Below are 23,757 nucleotides of genomic sequence, written 5' to 3' on the forward strand. Positions count from 1 at the left end.
ATACTAATTCTCAAAACTACTATTTATATGTATTTTTTTTGTTTATTAATGTCGTCAAATATGCACGAGTATAATTATTTCGCTGCCTTTTATATGTCTGAAATAAACTCAACTAACACTAAATATACTTAAACACAACCATGTACACTTGATGTGACAGCCAAAAAACTCCCAATTAATAGACTTTTCCTCTTCATGCCTGATTTCATATAACTATAAAAAGACCCAACTAAGTTTGCTAGATGCTGTAGCTCACAGATCTACTATTAATTCAACTTTTCATTGACTATTTACAGTCATGGCTGCCCAGCTAAAAAGTTACAGTACAAAAAATGGGCGCGCCCGCAACGAATTGTTGCATGATAGACACCTAGTCCATCCAATCACCGTAGAGATAGGCGGGACTTCCGGTGACATAGACAAATCACGGACGGCAACTCAAGAGAAAGTTATTATGTCAGCAAAACACTGAGGGGGAGGGAACTTATGTATTGCAGTCATATTCCTGAAGAAAAAAAAACACATCTAATTTTGTACAGTGGCATCTTATCGTAAAGGTAAATGGATATAAGGAACTTTGCTTTTAACAACTACTTTTGCGAAGCCTGTCAGTGTGTTATTACTGTCCAAACTGACGTGGCCATGTTGGCTAGCTGTATTTTGTAAATCGTTGGAACAGTCAGTTGGAATAGCTAGTATGCTAGCCAGGGCTAACATCACTTAGCATCAGTTAGCTTTGGCTAAGTTACCCAACGATCGAGCGAACTGACGGCTGTTGTGGTTACAAAGCGGTCACATTAGAAAATGACACAACGAAGCCAATTTTGATCGCGTTAAATTTGACAGGGTCATCCGTAGAGCCTGACATTAACTTAAACTTTGATTTTATCTGCATGTCCGTGATGGCCACCAGCTCTGTGGAAGCCATGATAGAATCAGGTAGTTCTCCAAAAAGTGGTCTCTCTCGGTCTCACGTTACTGCCTCTGCATATGAATTTTCAAGATATAGCGATATTATGGGTGCGCATTATGTTTAATTTACTTAATCCTTAGTCTTTATTTCAGTTCCTATCGCATGCTATATTACAATTTGCATGTAACTGCGTTACAACCGCTACAACATATTTCCAAACGAACTTAATTCGGAAATGCGAATGGTACAGAAGCTGCTAGCTAAAGCTAAAGGCAGAGTCCATCTCGTAGGGATGTTTACACTGAGAAAGAGCAGCCTGTGAATTCTCTTTTCCCACTAAGAGCTCCGTAACGGCGTTAATTTTGAACAAAAATGTAAAGTTGACCATATGTATGCGTATATTTTCACACGTCATAAATGCTATACGATTCATCCTACTAATTTTGACATGTCACTTATTTCTTAAGCTGTGCGGGGGTCCTTCCCATCAATTTGGTAGATGTCCACCCCTACAGACACAACAGGTGGTATGTCCCATCCTGGTCCTTCACCTGGGACAGGTCTGTCCCCAGGACCTATTATGGGCCCCAGCCCAGGACCAGACCCATCTCCAGGCTCTGTTCACAGTATGATGGGACCCAGCCCTGGACCTGGAACACCTAATGTACCTCATGGCATGCAGCCCCAGGGACAAAGTGATTACTCTCAGGACAGCATGTATCCTATGCACAAGGTACTTTGTCTAAATTCATCAGCCTTCCAAATGAACAGTTTCATTCAAAACTGTCCTAAGCACACACACTTCATGATTTATTTTGATTGATTTCTAAATCAAAACAATTAAACAGAAATACAGAGGATGACATGTTAAAGCAGTACTTATTTCCAGCATGGTCCTTGGTGTTCGACCTAAGAAACAAATAGAAAAGAAGCAGGCAAACTCAAACTAAAAAGATATTCAGTATTAAGATCACTAAATATTTGCCATGTTCCATAAAAGACACTTAATCTGATTATAAGGCTGTGCTATTGTGCTGTTGTCTTTCACACTATTTGCAATAAAAACCTGTTAATCATGTCATATTTGTATGATGACCAAGGAACCCATTATCCTTTTGGATTTTATTAATAACTTCTTTCTTATTTTCTCTTAGCAATAACTTTTCAACTTAAACTTGCTTGAACTTGCTTTGATATAAGTCATGCAAAAAAATTCTCAATTTGTATCATTTTTCTTACTTTGTTACCAGACGATGGAGGGGATGAATGACAAGACCATGGCAGATGCGATACACTTTGGCCACATGAAAAATGTTGGGATTAGGACTCTGCACAGTGGTATGGGGCCTCCCCAGAGTCCTATGGACCAGCACAGCCAAGGTATCCTATTAGCCTCTTAGGCTGCTTTCACTGTTTCTTCAACAGTCTGTCAGTGATCATTGATAAACCACATTTTGTTGTGTTTTTGTTCTTTTTCTGTATTTTTAATTATTTATGAATAGACGCTTAAGACGATTTGGAAATCATTTCTATGTGGACGCTGTTTAAGTTGCTGTACATTAAATATGTGTGGATTTTCATTTGCTTGCTCCTCTCTCTTTTAGGGTACATGTCTCCCCATCCATCTCCCATGGGCGTCCATGAGCACGCATCGAGTCCCTTGTCAGGCGGTGGCGGGGGACCCACGCCACCGAATTTACCTCCCTCCCAGTCAGGTTCTATGATAACCATGATACCCCCAGAACCGAGTGGTCCCATGGGTCATCAGGGACGGGGGCCTTCTGCATTTAGTCCCGTCCAGCTTCAGCAGCTTAGAGCCCAGATCCTTGCTTATAAGATCTTGGGTCGTGGACAGCCTCTGCCCGAAAACCTCCAGCTGGCTATACAGGGGAAAAGGAGCTTGCCCTCAATACAGCAACAGCAGCAGCCACAGCAGCCGCAGCAGCAGCAGCAACAGCCCCCAGCACCTAGCATGAGTCCTTACAACAGGCCTGGAGGTAATAAAGGCAAATGTGATCAAAGATTCAATTTAATGGCACATAGTTACAATCATTACATTTGGTGTCATGTATTTGTATCATGTCGTTATTATGACCTGGCTAAAGTAACGCATGTTAAACATACAATAAGTATTGTGATTGGTGTTTTAAAAGGTATGCCCATGGCTTCTTTGAGTGCTCCTCAGTCAGGACCCTGCCCTACTCCAGCCATGCAAGGACACAGTCAGAACGCAGGACCCAAGCCTTGGTCTGATGGTGAGTGAGACCACAGAAACCCCAGACATAAATGGATGCATGCATTGATGCCTTCAGCTTTTCACTTATCTTGCCTAGTTTCCTAAAGAGAAATGTTCAAAGACCATGTTTATACCATCTTTGGCCAAATTATCTTTATAATAAAAAAACATCTTATTTGAAGTTGCACACTTGAGAATGATGCAGTACATTAAAGGTGGAATAAAAATACAGATTTCACACACTGTCTATATCTCTTGCAAAGTTTTATTCCGAACCACAAATTGTGGAAATTTCTCATTATCTAGATCAGTTATTCTGGAAAATGAGAATATTTTTGGACAAGAGACAAACATGAGACCATATTGATGAAAATACATCGATCTTAACTTTTTGCTTGACAATTATCATACAATAATAGTAACAATATTTTGTGTCAACAGTTCAGGGCGGTGAAGGTCAAGGGAACGCTCAGAAGCACCTGGCCCCTGCTGCCAGTGGACGTCCATCTCCTGCACCACCCCAGGCCTCCGTGGTGCCAGCTCTACCAATGGCGGGCAGCTCGGTGACCCCTCAGCCCCCAGGTCAGCAGGGGTCCTCAATGCTCCAGATGCAGCAGAAACAGAATCGCATAACGCCAGTGCAGAAACCCCAGGGTTTGGACCCAGTGGCAATCCTACAGGAGAGAGAGTATAGGTACATCTTTGCTGCATTAGAATTGTGACTCTCACCTTTTAAGAGGTCTTTACAATAGAGAGGTTTCTTTTAAACTTTGGCTGACTACGAGGTTCCTCTGACTAGCTATTTTCCCCAGATTGCAGGCCCGGATTGCACACAGGATCCAGGAACTGGAGAGTTTACCTGGTTCCCTTCCCCCAGATCTTAGAACGAGAGCCACTGTGGAGCTCAAGGCACTGCGACTGCTCAACTTCCAGCGGCAGGTAGACATCCACACACATTACACAGGAGTTAGGAAAGAGTTGACCTACTGTGATGGTCCCTCTCTTATTTATGTTGATCAATCTCATGATTTACGTACGTAGGGACCAACCTTGAGTTTTAATGCACTATGTTTTGATTTACCATTCAAATGTCTCGATAAAATCCTGATCAATGTTTATGGACTTGATTGTGTAATTCTTTACCATCTCCAGTTGAGACAGGATGTGGTGGCATGCATGAGACGAGACACGACCCTGGAGACGGCTCTTAACTCGAAGGCTTACAGGCGCAGCAAGCGTCAGACACTGAGGGAGGCACGCATGACGGAGAAGCTGGAGAAACAGCAGAAGCTAGAGCAGGAGAAGAAGCGCAGGCAGAAACATCAGGTGATCTGCATTTCAGAGCTTATACGGAAAATTCCAAAAGTTACAGAAACTTGGTATTCAAGAAGAGTGTTTGCAATGATGGAACATCCTCCGGTCATGGTTGTATGAGTTCACTTTGATAGCATTTTAATTCTGCAAGATGCCGCAGAAAAAGTTGAATGAACGAAAAGACGTCAGAAATCTGGCTGTAGGCAATACAAAGTAAAAATCTCCTTTTTAATTTTTAGCCTGCTCACGGATTTCAGTCATTACTCTAAATTTATTAAAAATAGATGAGAGACTTGACATAGACATTTTGGCTTTTCATACTAAAACCTCATATCTCACCTTGTTGTCTAAATAGTTTTCATTCTAACAAGGTGGTGTTTTTTTTTATAGGAATATCTCAACAGCATCCTTCAACATGCAAAAGACTTTAAAGAATATCATCGCTCGGTGTCTGCGAAAACCCAAAAACTCACGCGATCAGTTGCCAACTGGCACACCAACACAGAGCGGGAACAAAAGAAGGAGACTGAGAGAATCGAGAAGGAGAGGATGAGGAGACTTATGGTGAGAACCCCAAAGTCAACATTTCATGCTTGTCAGACACCAAAACAGCATCAGCGAATGTTTGCATAGTTTTAGGAATATGAAGAGATTTCTCTGGCTTACTTTCAAAGTCCTATTTAATGTGGCGACAAATATTAACATGTCTTTTTTCTCTGTCATACAACAATGTCCATATCTTTAATTGGTTACAATTATTACATCTATGCTAACGTTCCAAATTCGCTTTAAAAAGAATGACTGAAACACCCTTTTAGATACTGCAGTACAAGTTTCCTCCTTGTTATAACAATGTAATACCAGTCTTTTCTTTTAATTGTGATACTCATCTCTTTGGAATCATCTGCATTTGGGCTAAAATTAACAAATTAATGAACTTACCACCGTCCTTTATCAGGCAGAAGACGAGGAAGGTTACAGGAAACTAATCGACCAGAAGAAAGACAAGCGTCTTGCCTACTTGCTGCAGCAGACAGATGAATATGTGGCCAATCTCACTGCTCTGGTTTATGAACACAAAGCTGCCCAAGCAGCTAAGGAAAAGAAAAAGAAGAAGAAGAGAAAGAAGGTAGGTTTTTATTTGATTTTTTTTCTGCTGGCTTGATCCCACAAGTCAAACAAATCTCCAGCTGACACAATAAGATGTAGTCCTTGTGGTAATTAAGTGAGACGACGGGTCATATTGGATTGCCAGTCAAAGGTTCAACATTGAGGACTATAATCACTTTACTCTCATGGGGCGTCATTAAGTTTATTTCTACATGCAGCTAGAATGACAATCAGTTGTTTCAAAGTCGCAGACACGGTGAGCTGAGGACTCATAATTACACATTTTGTCATTTGATCTAGTTTTAACTTTGACTGAAAGGTCTTCAAACACTGAGCTGCTTATTAAAGCTGGCTGACGCTTCCAAATATGAATATTTTTAAAAGGCTCTTTGTCTAAGAGTAATGGTGATTCAGAAATCTATTCCTACTTCATCATAACCTATGATGCATTAGAAAGCCCTTTTACTCCATCTGGGCTTTTAAAAATATAATTAATCTATATTTTAATATTCAGACTAATCAATTTTGAGCAGATTTGTTTTAGTATTTTGTGTAGATGACATATGTGCTTATAGGAATGCATGGCTATATTCCTTTTATATTTCTTGGGTAAAAAATATAATATTCATTGATGTGCCTTTCATAAAATCTCCATTATTAAGATTATATTGCTGTTCCTGTAAGTAGTAGACTGTTATTGTTGTGTGTAAACTAACTCGTTTTGAATTTGACATTATCTAGAGAGTTGAAGGAGATGGCGAAGGCACCAGTGCTATTGGGCCTGATGGAGAGGTGAGCTGCACTCTTGTTTGGTAGAAAGTTTTATTGTTTCTGTGTATTTTGTGATGCAATAAGAATGCAAATTTTCCTGTTTCCAACCTGGCCTTTACTCCTGTCCAAATGGTTTATTTTTTTTAACCAAACATGTTGAGGATAAATGTAAATTCTGATGCATGAAGACGTGATGTATGCAACAGGAGGTGACAGTCAGTGGTCAGTGAACTGCAAGTAATGAACTTTACATTTCATGATGTCCTGCAGCCCATGGATGAGAGCAGCCAGATGAGTGACCTGCCGGTCAAAGTGATTCAGACTGAAACTGGGAAGGTTTTGCAGGGAACGGATGCCCCCAAATCTAGTCAGCTGGAGGCCTGGCTTGAGATGAACCCTGGGTGAGAAAATGTATCACTGGGTATATGTTGTCAAACCTGTAGAACCACATTTTGCGTTTGCTATATAGGGTATGTAATCCCTACGGTGGGATTCAACTTCCTTTGTTGGGGTAAGTTATACATGAGGTTTGCATTTATTTCCTGTTTCTGTTCACATTCAGTTACGAGGTTGCTCCGCGATCAGACAGCGAGGAGAGCGGCTCCGAGTATGAGGAGGAGGTCAGTGACCAGTGAACGCATTACTGCAAATAGGGCTTATTCAGCATTTCATTCAGCCCCTTTCTATCACGGGGCACCAGCTCTATACATTTGAGTTAAATTATTTTTATATTAATTAATATTTTCTCTTGTTATTGCTTCTTATATTTTAACTGTGAATATGCACGTTGTCTCAGTTGTGTTGTTATTTTGTCTTTTTAGGAGGAAGAGGAAGCAGATAAGGCGGAAACAGAAGAGAAGACAGTTGATGCCAAGCACATCATCGAGTATGTGTCACATCTCAACACTAAGAGAAAGACTTTGAAAATGCTGTTGAGATTAAGTCTGTCAATCTGTCTGTTCATTCTGATGGATTTGAATAATTTCAACAACCATTTTTCAGTTCAGCCAAGCAAGATGTTGATGATGAGTACAGTGTTCCCACTGGACACACCAGCTCCCAGTCTTATTATGGGGTGGCTCATGCGGTAATTGAGCGTGTAGAGAAGCAGTCATCCCTGATGATCAATGGCACACTCAAACATTATCAGGTACATTTATGACTTTACATGCCACAACTTACTTATGTTGAGATTGACTGATAACATGGTCCAGATAATTACAGGCTAATATTACACATTCCAGAAGATAGGATGTGCTAATATGTCACCCACAAGGTGGGAGTAAAGGACAGATTTTTTAGTCTTGAGAGCGTAATACAGAAAAAGGACCACTCACAGCATCAGTCAGGTATATTGAGAAATTAATTATGATGATCACGATGATAATTAAATATGATACTTAATTATAAGATGGAAATTAAATAATGGTTATTGTTAAGAAGTGCAAAGCCAGCTGGTTTTGTGGGCCCTTCTTCTTGCCTGTGATTGTCTGTGAGTTTCTTTGAGCTACTTAATTGAATGCAAATACTGCAGCATATAAATCAGCCTGTTCTGACTTTAATTGCACAAGCTGCAACCAGTACTGTGCAGGCTGGCCCAAGCCACACAGCTCAGCTCAAAAGAAGAGTGGTTATAAAACAGATGATTGCGATCAAAGATGGACTGTATGTTGTATATTCTGACTGGAGCATCCATCACTCAGTAGGGTGTTACTCATCAAATGCTGTGAAGAGATGGGAATAGAGGTTATTTGTCCGTGTGGCACAACAATCTCTTCTCCACTGAGCTGAGCTCTGTTTACAGTGATGATTCTTTTCAGATAGCAGCCTTATGTTGCTAGCTGTCTTTTGATTTACTCAAAATAAGAAATGTGGCCCCCTGGAGAACTTTAATTCATAATTGATCAATTTTACTTTGTACCATCAGCGATCTGTGTAATGATTCTGACATGTTACCATTATAGTTCTCAATAAAGCACATATTATACATACCGGTTTTATGTAAGTTAGCCAAATGTTGATGTCTCTACCTGATCCTGTTATTTTCAGTGCACAAATTTCCTTACACATGTTTTTCCATGTTTTGTAGACCCAGGGTCTTGAGTGGATGGTATCCCTGTACAACAACAACCTAAATGGCATCCTGGCTGATGAAATGGGACTTGGCAAAACCATCCAAACCATTGCACTCATTACCTACCTGATGGAGTACAAGAGGCTCAACGGCCCCTTTCTCATCATTGTTCCTCTCTCGTCAGTACACCAGAGCTGTCATCTATCACCACTCATAATGTGCAGTGTTATGATTTAAGTGTGCTTTAAGTGTTAAGAGGAATGAGTGCATTCGCTTTTTGAAATTGCTATCGCTCATCTAGATTAAAAGACATTGACTATTGAAACAGAAGATGACCATCAGTGAAAGCAGAAAAGCCAGAAATCTGTTGAAAGTGTTAAATGTTAGGCCTGAGCGTTTGAGTGGGATATGACTCCTAAAATGTTTGTCAAAAGCAGTCGGGTCATACTGCAGTACTCGACAGTGTTGAAACTTTTAATAGGCATTTATTGTTAAGTGGAACCCTTATGATTGGAACCCAGTGGAACCCAATTTTGCAGTTTGAAAATAAACCATGCCCGTTTCTCTTTTAATTTATACACATCAGATGTAATTCTCTCCCTTGACTCTTTACAACTGTGATGTTTTACAACTGTCATTCCAGAACTCTGTCAAACTGGGTCTACGAACTTGACAAGTGGTCCCCATCTGTGGTTAAAATTTCTTACAAGGTAATTCCTTTTTTATTATTGATGCCTGTGTAGGTTCTCTTTTTTTATTTATAATTCTAACAAAGCATGCATTAGCTCATGATTAGTTTGACTGGCTCATTTTGACAAAAAAATTGTTCCTTTTCTGTCTTTGCACTGTAGGGAACTCCTGCGTTGCGTCGGGGCTTTGTGCCTCAACTCCGCAGCGGGAAGTTCAACGTCTTGCTAACAACCTATGAATACATCATCAAGGATAAGCAGATACTGGCCAAGGTGAAAGAGACGGAAGCTTTTCCCCATCTGTGCCGTGTCCTGATGCTTCACCATTGTGTGAACCTCGATAGGAATGACTTGTATATACACCCACCATGGTCTCAGTCTGTTTAGAAACATCAGATACGTCAAGCTAACATGAAGATCATGAACCGTGTTTAAAGACCCAACTCCTTGCTTAATGCAGGTAGCATTAATTAGCACTTTTCTTATATTTATTCAATTATTGCTAGCTCTTTTTGGATTGAGCACAAATATCAATCCAAGCCAAGTGAGGGATGAAGAAACTTTAATTTTCCTTAGTATTGTGTACCTTGAGGGCAGTTACAGCAGGACATCAAAGTATTCACCGCATCCTTGCTGGTGCTCTGTATCTCGAACACCTCAGATGTAAATTTAGATACACTGCTGCCATCTTTATTAGTTCAAAGGGTCCAATTACTGCTTTCCCAAACACAGATTCGTTGGAAATACATGATTGTGGATGAAGGTCACAGAATGAAGAACCACCACTGTAAGCTAACCCAGGTGCTGAACACCCACTATGTGGCTCCTCGTCGCCTCCTGCTCACCGGCACACCACTCCAGAACAAGCTGCCAGAACTTTGGGCCCTGCTCAACTTCCTCCTGCCCACCATCTTCAAGAGCTGCAGCACCTTTGAACAGTGGTTTAACGCTCCGTTTGCCATGACAGGAGAGAGGGCAAGTACCAACTTTCCTTCACAATTCCACGCTTGGCCTTCGACTTAAAATCGAGTGATAATCACACTTAAATTAGTTTTATTTACAAACTGATTTAATGTCAAATTTTTATGGAACCATGGTGCAAGTGTCATAGTAGTGGGAAAGGCTATATTAGCAATAATTTATACCGTGACCTCTGCAATCTATGCATCAGCAAGTACCTGAGTGCGTAATTAGATGTATATCACGCCATGAAAACTCAATTTGGTTTTATATGAATATAAATCAACTACATGAGTAAAATAAATAAAATAGCTTGAGCACTGGATCATGAAGGCACGGCTGCATTAGCCTCATTTTCAACCATCACCCTTTACTTATTTTTTCATTCTGAATCAAACTCGGTGTGTATAAAGCAACCGACAGCTTGTGGAAAACAATCAGATGCACTAAAACATCATACTTGTGACTGGCTGCATAACCTGCATGAAAGAGCGTCTTTTGCCTATCAGAACTTCCTCTTAATAATGTCAGATTAAAAACTAGAAAGAAGTTTTTGTATTTTTTGTTTCATTCTTTGAAGCTTTTATTTTAATGCTGCTTAAAATGAACAAAATGTGCATGTTTGAAAGAGGGGAAAAATACTGTTTATATATTCTGTTTATACTCTGTTTTAGATCTTCTTCCACAGTTCCTTTATAAAGTTCAGCGAAAGTCTGTATCTGTATTCAGAAATTGTGAGGTCTGCTCCCTTTCAAGTGTCACCATTTGCCTGAGGCTTAGATGGCTTTTATTTTAAGTTTGCTGAAAACAAAATTTAAACCTTACTTTTTCTAAAACTAAGGGCAATCCCACTTTTTACCTTTTCCATTAAGATGCACGTTGCTTCATTCCAGGGTGTCCAACGATTAGAAAGTCATAGCAATATAAATAGACCTGTTTATTCTAAGCATTATGCTTTGTTAATAATTGGGTGTCGTATAAGGCTTTGTAAGCCTATAGGGTAAAGTCATTATAGTATGCTTCAAAAGAAGGCTGGCTGTTGTTTCTCAGCATGGTTCACATGAATTTCTTCATATTTGGTTCACTGTCGATCATGTTCTGCCAGGCGCTGCAAAAGCTGCTAATTAACAAGACTTCAGGTTAATTTGTGCAAGAATTTAGGTATTTACTAACGCTATCAGGGCTGTCAATCGTTCTGCCAATCCCCTCTAGGTCTGTCCTCATTTGGCTCTTTGTAATGGAATGTTTTGCCGCCTGGTTCTCACAGGGGAATCCTAGTCTCAGACCCATAAACAGTAAAGAAACAATGAGTTGAACCTTGGGTTGGTGTTAAGGGTTAGGGTTAGTTTCTAAAAGACCCATAAAACACACACACACACACATAACAACGTGCACAATGTGAAATTCATTCTCGTATTGTGACATTTGCTTGTGACTTGTTTAGGTTGACCTAAACGAGGAGGAGACGATCCTGATTATTCGACGTTTGCATAAAGTGCTCCGTCCTTTCCTGCTCCGTAGACTAAAGAAAGAGGTGGAGTCTCAGCTCCCAGAGAAGGTGAGATTTAAAGATTTATAACCTCATTTCTAATGGTATTACCTTACTGGCAGGATTTATAATTAAAAAGTCTTGCATCATTGATTCAACAGATTTATCTGGTATTAACATTGGTGTACAAATAATAGATTTTTAAATCTTCAAATCTGTCTTCAAATGAATGTGATGATGTCAAAAAAGTGTTTTTCCCAGCAGCAACTCAGTTGAAGATGCCTCGGTGTTTTATTCGGCTCTGTTACTGAGAAACTACACATGACTTCTATTTTTGCCCCATGGGGTAGCACAATGCAGCAGTTTAGCACAGTGCAGCCCATGCGGGACAGGAAGTCAGGCGCAAGGAGAAAGCAAATCATTCGTAAAGTTTGTGGCGAACCAGTTTCAACTGTGCATGAGGGACCCACACTTTCAATAAAATTGAAAGTTTTAATGGACACAGTGGCAGTCGCTAAAATCCAAACAAAAAAGGGGCTGCTCCTCCTCCTCTGGAATGGAAACAAATAATGTCTTCTTTTTTCTCTTGTTTATTACACTACAAAGCTGTAATAACGTGTATGAAGCAGTCGGTGAAGTAAAACCCTTCTGCAACACACATGTTCATATTCAGTGTACTGGGGTCAGATCTTATATTAATGAGCGTCTGCTCAATGCCAGGACACTTGAAGCTTATCAAAAAGGCCTCGGTATTCAAAGGAAGTACATGAACACTCTAGACTGCTCTCAAATAAAGGATCTTAGCTGTTCAGGGTCAAACACAAACACTTAAAGGTAACGCACATAGAGTGAGAGTCATCAATAAAGTACTCTTGAATCTTGAATCTTTAATTGTAGTTTTCATGTGGTTATTCTAAAAATTAAATAGGATTTGTACATTTTACTATTTATTTTTGCTATTTATAAGACTGGTGTATTTCAACATAAAAGTGTCGCTGTGATTTTGATTGTGGAAAAATAATTCAGTCATCTTTTGTTGACCTTTTCTCTCTCTCCTTTTCTTTCTAAATTTTAAATTAGGTGGAGTATGTCGTAAAGTGTGACATGTCAGCTATACAGAAGGTGTTGTACCGCCACATGCAGAAAGGCATCCTCCTCACTGATGGCTCGGAGAAGGACAAGAAGGTGAGTGGAACCAGGCCCCAGCTGCTTTGCTGCATCAGAGCTTCATTTGACCACCCTGTCAGCCTGACACAGTTGTTTAGCTCAGGGAACATTCTCATTCTTTATCATCAGGTTTATGGAAACCAGGAGGTTCCCTTGACCTCGCCCTGAAATGAGCAGTACATATATATATTTTTTTTTTAAGTTTCGGCTTTTAGCCTTAATTTAAATGGGAAAATGTCCCGTTGAAAACTCATCATAATATCACTGAGATACTTGAACACTGTAGGACTGGATCCCGTTCACACAGTTTCAAACCCAGTATTCCCACACCCTCACCTTTTAGACATGTAGGGGCTCATTTAAAATGTTTGGCACCTCAATGTTGTTAAAATGTTGATTGATCATAGTAGAAAGGAAAGATGAATGAAATAGAATGCAACAATTAAATCCAAAATATGCTGAGCATAATTGTAGTGCACTTGGTTTTAAATGTCCATTGTTGTTTTGTCTAGGGCAAAGGAGGGGCAAAGACCTTGATGAACACCATTATGCAGTTGAAAAAGATCTGCAACCATCCGTACATGTTCCAGCATATCGAGGTGAGAGCTTTTGGCTTGGTACTGTCTCCATCTCTCACAGTCATTGTGCAGCATTAACATTATTTTCCATCTCAGGAATCTTTTGCTGAACATTTGGGCTATCCAAATGGCATCATCAGCGGGTAAGTTACTTAAATATTGTCTTTTATTGTTGCTTAGATTCATTTTTCACTCATTAATATGCTAACAAATATCTGAAATATGAAATACACGTAGCGTTGCTGCTGCGTTAACTCTCTCACAGATGTGAGCTGTTTGATGGCCCTAAAACTCACCTGTCAGTCTCCTGCATCCTATAAATCTTTGCTTCTACTAATCGAAAGTTTTAAGAAGTTTATTTATAGATAGTTTAAAACTCTGTAAGAGTCTGCCGCTGTGGATCAACATTTCTATGCTATAGACTATATTCAGGACACTGCAGTTTTGATAAAGCATTTGTGTCACCGACCAGAGTTTTGGTCAATGTAAATATTTACATAATTGGCTCAGGCTTTTCTTCCTTGTTGAGTATTTCTCCCTTTCATTAGTGCCTCAGAAGGAGTCTGCTGTAATTGTACATCAGAAGGAGTCTCCTATAGTTGTATATGTAGTCAATCAGCATCTTGTCTCTTGAACATTTCTCTCTTTCTCTCTAATTTGAACATGACAGCTTTACATGTCACAGACACCACAAACAGTCATTGACACCAAGCTGTGTGTATGAATCTGAGACGGAATAGGATTAATTAAAAATAATGAGCTGTGGAGATCCTGAACTCTGACTGAACAGTCGGCAGGGGAACGCCATTATGGATAATGTAGAGGACAGTGAATGTCAGGCTTTGACCAGACCTCAGGGATGCATATTTTTTCCTCTGCATGTATTTGTTAGATTGATTTTGCCTCTCTGCATTCTTTTCCAATTAATATGCAATAAAATCTGTCATCATATGAAAGAGATGAATGGCCTTCTATAGGTAATGATGATTTCCATTACTTGTGCTTTGTCTGATTCCTGACATGAAGTCACGAGCTGTATCGCGCTTCTGGAAAGTTTGAGCTTCTTGATCGCATTCTGCCAAAGCTGCAGGCCACCAACCACAGAGTCCTGCTGTTTTGCCAAATGACCTCACTTATGACAATCATGGAGGACTATTTCAGCTATCGCAACTTTCTTTATCTACGGCTTGATGGTAAGTGCACGAGACAGGAGGACTTTTCCGCTCCTCACAGATACACTGTCGTCCCACCTGAGCAGTCGGTTCCGTGCAACTGATTTTAATCGTGTCCTGTCAGACGTTGCGACAGCGTGAAATGAATTATTTGTCAAATGTAGGCTTTCACAGACAATTTCAAGGAGAGTAGAAGTATATTACAGAGAGCCTGATTTTTCTGATTAAAAATTTTAGGCAAAGACAAATGCAATTTTTTAAAAGCATGTCTTTATTCCCTTGTAAACTCCTCAAAAGGTAAATGTCTTACACTGATTTCTTATTTAAGAAAGACGTATTTGCCTTAAAGAGAAAAAATTATGCCAGTAATTAAAGATTTTATGAGCTGAATGAAGATAAATGAGAAAATATTTCTTATATGTGATTTAGAATTCATTATTTCTTGTTCTCAAAGTATTTTCACTGACTGAAATCACGCTTGAATAGTGTCACCTTCAGTAGAATTTTTAGTTTATCTTGAGCTGCGCTATCTTGCTTAATTACAGTGTCGGAAACAGATATGTTGCATTAGTAATGAAGCCAGAGTTGAGGTCCAGTACACAGGTGAGTAGTCGTGAGCTCTAAAGGTGTTGTGGTTTGATGTTTCAGGAACCACCAAGTCTGAGGACAGAGCATCACTGCTGAAGAAGTTTAATGAAGAAGGATCCCAGTACTTCATTTTCCTTCTTAGTACCAGAGCTGGTGGACTGGGCCTGAACCTGCAGGCCGCCGACACTGTAGTGATCTTTGACAGTGATTGGAACCCCCACCAGGTTGGTGCCAAGCTGACGATGCATCAGAAACTGTGTAAACATCCAAAACATTTTCATTTTGTCGTCCCCTTTTCAGCTCAATCATGTTTTGCTTCATATCCACTCAAGGTGTATCAGTTTATGTTTTTATCTCCACACATTAATGCTGGGATCTAATGTTTGTGATTCCAGGACCTCCAGGCTCAGGACCGGGCTCACCGCATAGGTCAGCAGAATGAAGTGCGTGTGCTTCGACTCTGCACCGTTAACAGTGTGGAGGAGAAGATCCTGGCAGCTGCCAAATACAAGCTCAATGTTGATCAAAAGGTGATCCAAGCTGGCATGTTCGACCAGAAGTCCTCCAGCCACGAGCGCCGTGCCTTCCTGCAGGCCATTTTAGAACACGAGGAGCAGAACGAGGTGAGTGGGAAGGGTTTTGAGACACAGTCTTGTTTTTTTACTGATAGTTGAATTAATCTGTTGATCACACACGATCAGTCCACTCTGAACCGACCATAATAAATCAATACTCATAACTTTGCCTGGACCGTCTTAATTATTGATCTTTTGATGTTTTTGCAATTCCAGGAAGAAGACGAAGTTCCCGATGATGAAACTCTTAACCAGATGATTGCCCGCAATGAGGAGGAATTCGAACTCTACATGGTATTCTAATAAAGTCATTACTTCTTTAACGAGCAAACAGTAAAAATAAAAACTCTGTAATTTGTAACTAAGCGGTGAAGCTGATGACTGACTTTGTTCCTCCTCTACCTGAGTAATTATGGCTTATCCTTTGTTTCCTTTATTTTTTTTTAAATTCGATGTGTTGCCACGCAGGAGAGTGTAGTGAGTTTTCTTTTTTAACCTGTGTACACTATATTATTGGGTACAGCGACTTCATACACGTGCATAATCACAGTTTTAGATCATCTTATATTAGGCATCTTTGGTTTTGGGGGTGCTATGATCTCAAGGTTTGCCACCTCTAATTAGCTGCCCAGTGTGACCCTCATCTCATCCATTATATCTGCGTGAAGCCCCATGTCTGCTCCCAGGGAGTCACATCCGTTGTCATAAATGAAGCTCCTAGTTGCATCACCTCTGAATTAAACTGTCAAACTCAAAATTGTGGTTTCATAAATAAAACAGAAGAGGAAGAATGTGGTGATTCCACAGTAAATCTGTCCAACTTATGTCATCTTCCTGCTGATTTCACTTTCCTACTGTTCTCCCGTAGCGCATGGACATGGACCGACGGCGGGAGGATGCCAGGAACCCCAAGCGTAAGCCACGTCTAATGGAAGAGGATGAGTTGCCTTCTTGGATCATTAAAGATGATGCTGAGGTGGAACGTCTCACTTACGAAGAAGAAGAGGAAAAAATGTTTGGTCGGGGGTCACGCTGTCGCCGGGATGTGGACTACAGCGACGCGCTGACAGAGAAACAGTGGCTCCGGGTAACGTCTGACCATATGCTGTACATCTATTCATTATATTTATTTTGTCTGACACTTGTGATCAGGTTTTTGCCACATTTCTGTCTTGATATTCACAAATACAAAGTTTGTTTTGTTTTTTTATAATCAAGGGGTTTTCGCTATCTGGAGAACGTCCTGAAGAGATGACGTGTATACTGTGACTAGATTTAACACTGCTGTGTAGCCTGTTGGTAAAGGAACCGATTTAACCACACGGAATTCAATGTGACACCCCCCCCCCCAGAGAGACGTGTAGGGGAGGGCAGATCCATCTTATTGACTGTGGATCAGGTGGTTGTTGTTTCAGGGAAACAGGAATAGAAAAAGAATAACCGTTGAGTTTGATGGTATTTTGGTGGTATATTCAAGCTGTTCGGAGAATTCAGACTTTCTCAAAATAAGAAACATTAAAAACCTGTGTAATGAGACCTTTTGAACATTTTGTGTATAAATGTTATATTGCAACATTTACGCACAATTAAAAAACAGTTTCGTCCTGCATGTTTTGTGTAGTTGCTATTAACGCTGCATTTACTGCGGCTTGTTTTTTTTTAAATCACAGGCTATTGAGGATGGAAATCTGGAAGAAATGGAGGAAGAAATCCGGCTGAAAAAGCGCAAACGCAAAAGACGTCAGGACAAAGACGTCTCCAGCAGAGACGATGGAGGCTCCAAGGGCAAGAAGCGACGTGGACGTCCCCCAGCTGAGAAACTCTCCCCGAACCCCCTGAAGCTCACCAAACAAATGAACACCATCATCGATACGGTCATCAACTACAGAGATGGGTAAGGAAAAAGGTTACACTTCCATGCGTGACTAGAACGTCCTGCAGAATCTTAGCCACGCCTCCTGCTGACTGATTACCAAAGTCCTTTAGCGTGTTTACTTCTGTATGGTTGATCTAATTACTTTTCTAATCAGAATGGAGGGACGATAACCTACATGTTACTTTGATTTTCTGTAACTGGCTTTACTGTCTGTGCATTAATCCTTTAGTGTCATACATATTTATAGCAGACATACATTTACCACGTAAACCTCACTTTGTGTGTGAAATATGTGAATTTGTCTTCCCATAACTCAAATATGTGCCAGCTGGCTACTCCAGCAAACGTTTCTTTTTCCTCAGGAAAGTGCAACTTGGATTTCCAAGATCATATAATTCCTTTCCAGGGCTGCTCGTTGTGAACCTCCTCAGTCTGGTAGCTAACTCTGTCAGACTCACATATTTCCTCTCCACCGCGCCGACACTACGTCGGAACTGTTTCACCATACTAAATTCCATTCCACTTAAGCATGATTGCAACAGCGGGTAAATTTGATCTCCATTTCCTGGAACTGACTAAAAGTGATTCTCTTCATTTGTATAAAACAATAACAGAATTTCCATTTAGCTGGAGGGTGTAAACGTCCTTAAATCTCAAAACATAGCAGCAGCAGCAGCAGGCTGCCGTGCTGAGTTAAAGAAACCCCCTTCATTTGAAGCCGTATCATCAGTGTTTTGGTCATTTGAGTCTGTCAGCAGTTGGCGCTCTTTCTAAGAGGAGCCGCTTGCTGCCATAAATCTGAGCTGCAGCCTTTCTGGCTTCAGCACAGATTGCACCATAATTCAAAGCCTTCATCTTGCTCAAGATTCAGGGAAATCATTTTCTGAATTCTATTCTAATCATCAGCAATTATCTGCTGCTGCGCCTCCAAACTTCTTATCGGACTATAGACTTAAAGATAATATTGGGGAATTTTATTACAGAAAAGAGCAGCACCCAGGAGCCCTTCATATTTTCCACGGGCTTTTCCCTATATTTTATTAACAGTTTAACAGACTAGGATGGTTTGAGTCACAGTGTCTCCAAGATCAGTGCCTAAAATGTGATTATTTTTCTCTTATTTTTTTATTGGCATAATTTAACCATCAAATAGGGTGTTATAGTTTGACAGAGGTTCAATGTCCCATGCTGCTAACATGGGACCCAAACAGGTCATAGTTCAAGGGTGCTGTGTGCTTCATAAAGTGTAAATTTTTCTAAATTGTGTGTACTTTTGCTGTTTATCTCCCAATAAAAGGCATTTAACATCAGTTATATGTTCTGTGTCACCAGATCTGGAAGACAGCTGAGTGAGGTCTTTGTCCAGTTGCCATCCAGGAAGGAGCTGCCAGAATATTATGAACTCATTCGAAAACCTGTGGACTTCAAAAAGATCAAGGTATGTTTGCTATGATGGATCTGAGCTTTGAATAATGATTATATGAATAGCAACTTGAATAAAATGTAAAATATGAAACAACACTGATATAAATTTCTCCATTAGACTGTGGTGAGGATGAGCCACATTTTTATTTGTTACACTGGTTATAAAGCTCTCTAACATTGTTAGATACTATTATAATAAATGTGAACCACATTATGGACCTCACAGGTTCTACTTGTCTCTTGATTGTCATGAGAATGAAAAGATAAATGACATGAGGGTGATGGATACATCTGGCTGGATGTGTCGGCGGTACTTCAGACTCGCAGTGCTTGAATGGCCCCCTCTGTTTTATTGTACTTGAACCCATCGTGAGCGCCAGAGAGAAAGAGAATTGCTGCTCTACCGCCCCCAAATCACGGATCTAACAGATGTCTGTGAATACACATGCATCTTCATTTACTTGACCGGATACAGAGATGCACACGAGCTTGAGGGATTTCAATGGTTCCTCCAGGGGAGAACCTGCAATATTTCCCCAACAGCAAATATTTCAAGAGTGTGCAAGTTTAAAACTGACGGGCGGTGCCTTGGTAACTCAAAGGATGCTTCACTGGTCCCCTCATGAATGTGGACAGGACGCTTTGACACGTTTGTTTCTGTGTTCGCAGGATCGAGTGAGAAACCACAAATACAGGAGTCTGGGAGACCTGGAAAAGGACGTCATGCTCCTCTGTCACAACGCTCAAACCTTCAACCTGGAGGGGTCCCAGGTAGAGTCCACATGATTGTGATGTAATCATGTGTGTTCTATGGCAAACGTCCACATGTTCTCTCATCTATTCTCTCTGCACCTTATATAAGATCACTTCTAGGAGAAACCCTCCCTGTTGCCCTCCTCTTTTCTCATACATGGGTGTCTTCCTTGATTTCCCCTCCTCTCTCCCACCTCTTTTTTTTTTACCCAGCAGCCTTTTCTCTTCCTCACTCACCCTAATACACATCATTGAGGTTATATTCGGTGTCAAAGCCATCCGTTCTTCCCCGTCTATACCGTTATTTTATTTGTCACCCTCCACAGATATACGAGGACTCCATTGTCCTCCAGTCTGTGTTCAAGAGTGCCAGGCAGAAGATCGCCAAGGATGAAGAGAGTGATGACGACAGCGAAGAGGAGGATGAAGATGAGGACGAATCAGAGACGGAGGGTAATCCACTCCTGTGTACTTTAACCAGAAATAAACCATCACTCTCCTCTGTCATACTTAACTACAGGAAAACAGCGTCATCTGATTCCAACAGGAAGTAGCAAACATTTGCTGTGATTTGGGCAATAATAATGCATTATTGCAGTGATGAGTAAGGCCTTAGTAAGCCAAGTGCACCATCTTTTGGGGCTTTAGCTACACTAAGAGAAATGGATGAGTGCTGCTCTGTGTGGATTCCCGCTATTGAAGATGAGGTTCAGGGCCGGTGATGTCACACTGGGATGTACTAAATAATGCATTAGCTCAGGATGATAAAAGATCAGCTTATGAGGTGCTTTTTCCATCTCGACTCCAGCTGTTTATTAAGTGACAAAACTAAAGTAAAATGAGCCTGAATGCAGGAAAAGCATGATTAAGCAGCTCCAGAGGGCTGTAACTTTGTCCTCCTCCTCTCTTGTGTGTCGTCAGCCAAGTCGGTGCGAGTTAAGATCAAGCTGAGTAAGGAGGCGCGCTGTCAGGACAAAGGCAAGAAGAGGCAAAGCCGAGGGAAGGCCAAGCCAGTGGTCAGCGATGATGACAGCGACGAAGACCAGGATGACAATGTAGGTCGTTCTGCTCCACTGTTTCCACTTTAAAACACACACACACACACACACACAGCATATCCTGTCTGTCATTGACGTATATCGTTATCACACGGGTGGTGTGAGAATATCCCCGTGCTGCTGAGCTCCCTCTGCTCCGTGCTACATGGAACATTCATTTAGACATGAATGGAAGGTCTAGTCACGGCGCTGCCTGCCAGCAGTGACTCCCAACTGTCGAGCGTTGAGCCTTGAGGTGAAACGGCTCCGTCAGAATCAGACCTTCAGCAGCCTCCGGCCAGCAGCCAGGTCCTGATGTGAGGGGCCGATGAGGTTCACAGCTGTCTGGACGTGACGGCGGCATAATACCGAGCTCTTTGTTCGCTCCATTCAGAAAATAGTCCCCTCCTTTATAATCCTGACTACTAAACCACTCCTCTAGGATTTTCCAAGGGGGGGTTTTATGTTCTCCTCCTCCTCCTACAAAGGCTCCCCTCCTTAAGAATAATAAGAATAGCTTCACCTTCAGGAATTAATTCCCCTGGAGATGTCTTCATCTGTGACAACCTAAAGCCCCTCTGGTCCACGTGTTCATGTTCCAAACAGTGATGTTAATCATGTGCTGTTCTTCTCTTCTTTATCTCTCTCTCTCTCTCTCTCTCACTGCAGGACCTGTCAGACAAGAGCGATGATGACTGAGGATGTGGGGGGGGTTGTTTAAGGCCTCTACTCCATGACTGTTTCACATTTATAGGTTTTTGGCTTGTGTATTACCAGCAGCGCCACCACCAATAAGCTCCAGCAATACAAATTTCCCATTTTCATCCTCTTTTAAAAGCAACTTTGGAGTTTAATATTTAGGTTTGCGTTTGAAAGATTGCAGTTCCTTGTAGGGAGAGATGCCAAACACACTTCTGCTTATTTGTACTAACTCAAAAATGAAATGATGAGATCGTCGTTTTTAAGAATTCCTCAGCAGAGTCGGTGGTGCTTAAAAGGAAATCACCTTCTGATCACTTTCACTCTTGCAGTGCCAAACGTTGAGTCTCAGAGACGTCGTCCAACACTCGTACAATCACTTTGACTCGTGAAGGTTTCGTGTATCCAACGGTAACGATGGAAATCTTCACCGACAGCAACATTTATGGGCTGTTTTTGTGTTATATTTCTGTTTTTTCCCCCTCATATACGATTACAAGTAGGACAACTTAAAATAGGCTTTGTGTTCTAAAACTCATCATCAAGCCGTCTCGGTGTCAATAAAGAGGTGGTTGAATTGAACAAAGCCGCCACAGCCAACACAACATAAAACAACTGTCAGTGTTCAGATTAGTCTGAAAACACCCGTCATTAATGTTGTCATTTCCTGTCCTCGCCGCTCAGAGCCGGGCTGATGGCTGCCTTTTAGGACACACCGCCGCGTTCTTTAAAGCCTTTCAAATTAAATTTGAATAATGGGCCTTTGTGGGGCTTCTGTGGCACGGCAGCGTCGTCTGGAGCTTTTTGCATTATTATAATTTTTGACTTTTCAGAATCTGGCTGTGATTCAGCTGTTAAGGCTCTTAGACCACCCGTATGGGCGGACGTATGGCTTAATGATGCAGTTCCTGTTTTTTGTATTCAGGTTAACTTAAGAGAAACAGTTCTTTAAAAATGAATTCTGTCAGATTTTAAGCGTTAAGTACATTTAGGTTTTACTGACTTAAAAAAAAAACGATGTTTTTGGAACATTTTTTATGATATGGTTTTTAAAAATATGCACCAGTACTTAATCGTAACAGCAAAATATTGTTTTCATGTTGCCTAATGTATGTCTAATTGTCTAAATTCTCCTCTTCTAAATATAACTAACATCTGCATCAGCTGTTGCCTGGTTATTAAACATTAATTCTGTAAATGCCAAAAACCTTTCTCGTACTTTACTTAAATTAAACCTTAAAGTGACCACACAGGCACAAGCACGGAGGCTACGTTAACAGAAAGGTGTTGCTAAGAACTGGTAGCACCTGGAACACTTTAGAAATATCTTCTGTGACATTTGGCTCGACGTGTTCATGTGTTAGCCCTTCTTCTTCTGTTGCGTAGACTTTATTTCTTTTATTGCGGTTAATCCCTGTATATATATTTGTCTGCAGATCACATGCTTGCCAATTTTCTTGTCTTTGCTTTCTTTGCACACTGTCTTTGTGGTGTAACTCATAACCCAGAGCAAATAAAATCATCCACTCTTCAGCACAGAACAACATTTCCTGTCAGTTCATTTGGCCAGAGACCATCTTATTTAAATAAACTCAGGGAGATTAAATGGAATATGTTGAGGGAAAACCTCAGAAATTTGGAGCAGACACAGACGTGTTGCTACGGGCAACAAAGTGCTTTTTTTCCTCCTGAATCTGAAGCTCGATATGTTCCATAAACAATGTGAAACACTCAATCTCCAAGGCCAGAGGAGAGTTTTTCCCTGTCCCTGGAGGCCGTTGATCCAGTTTGCAGAGTAGATTATTAACTCTCACTCGCATGCGTGGGGGACTTCTCTTGTCTCCCTAATTGTTCTCCTGTGAAACCGTTTCAAAGTTGTGAAATTGGCCTTTAATTGCTGAAATTCCCACTGAGTAAATGTGAGCAAATGTTTACTCTGGTTCTTCCTTCATGTTCTAACATTCACGATGAGCAGAAATGCTTCCTGCAGCTCCATGATCTGTTCATTCTATTTAGCTAAGTGTCGTACAGCCGTGCACACCCGTGCGCTGTAATTTTCCCCACTGCTGCTGGTTGATGGCGGTCTGTGGGCCGGCGGCGTGCGTCCAGAGCCGCTGGCCCGGCCGTCGGCCTCTGCAGCACTTCAAAACCAGCCTTTGGTTTTGTGTTCCTGCCATTCCAAACAGAGCCTCGCGGAAGAATGACCCTCCGTATTCCTCCTTTTATCTCCCGCTTTGAAGAGCCGAGCTGTTGGTGCAGACTTGAGCCCAGGAAGAGAAGAGCAAATTGGAAGTTAATCCTTGTGTGGGTGCCAGAGATGTCAGCCGCCTG

The 23,757-nt window shown here is 41.0% G+C and overlaps 1 protein-coding gene across 1 annotated transcript; it reads left to right on the top strand.

The window, feature by feature from the left end:
* The first annotated feature begins 463 nt into the window (after nucleotides 1-463).
* On the top strand, nucleotides 464-22,967 carry smarca2 (SWI/SNF related BAF chromatin remodeling complex subunit ATPase 2). Its single transcript, XM_011615939.2, has 34 exons — nucleotides 464-557; nucleotides 1,381-1,646; nucleotides 2,164-2,293; nucleotides 2,518-2,910; nucleotides 3,067-3,168; nucleotides 3,591-3,843; nucleotides 3,962-4,088; nucleotides 4,302-4,475; nucleotides 4,854-5,027; nucleotides 5,422-5,592; nucleotides 6,315-6,365; nucleotides 6,615-6,745; nucleotides 6,907-6,964; nucleotides 7,166-7,230; nucleotides 7,347-7,494; nucleotides 8,434-8,597; nucleotides 9,062-9,128; nucleotides 9,270-9,380; nucleotides 9,840-10,082; nucleotides 11,512-11,625; nucleotides 12,637-12,741; nucleotides 13,236-13,322; nucleotides 13,398-13,444; nucleotides 14,328-14,494; nucleotides 15,122-15,285; nucleotides 15,457-15,684; nucleotides 15,853-15,930; nucleotides 16,505-16,723; nucleotides 17,307-17,530; nucleotides 18,845-18,950; nucleotides 19,607-19,708; nucleotides 20,017-20,143; nucleotides 20,612-20,745; nucleotides 21,397-22,967. Exons 2-34 carry the CDS (start codon nucleotides 1,413-1,415, stop codon nucleotides 21,424-21,426), a joined length of 4,728 nt encoding a protein of 1,575 aa, XP_011614241.1. The 5' UTR covers nucleotides 464-557; nucleotides 1,381-1,412; the 3' UTR covers nucleotides 21,427-22,967.
* Nucleotides 22,968-23,757: the final 790 nt, after the last annotated feature.

Source organism: Takifugu rubripes, chromosome 21, assembly GCF_901000725.2.
Source record: "Takifugu rubripes chromosome 21, fTakRub1.2, whole genome shotgun sequence".
Taxonomy (NCBI): domain Eukaryota; kingdom Metazoa; phylum Chordata; class Actinopteri; order Tetraodontiformes; family Tetraodontidae; genus Takifugu; species Takifugu rubripes.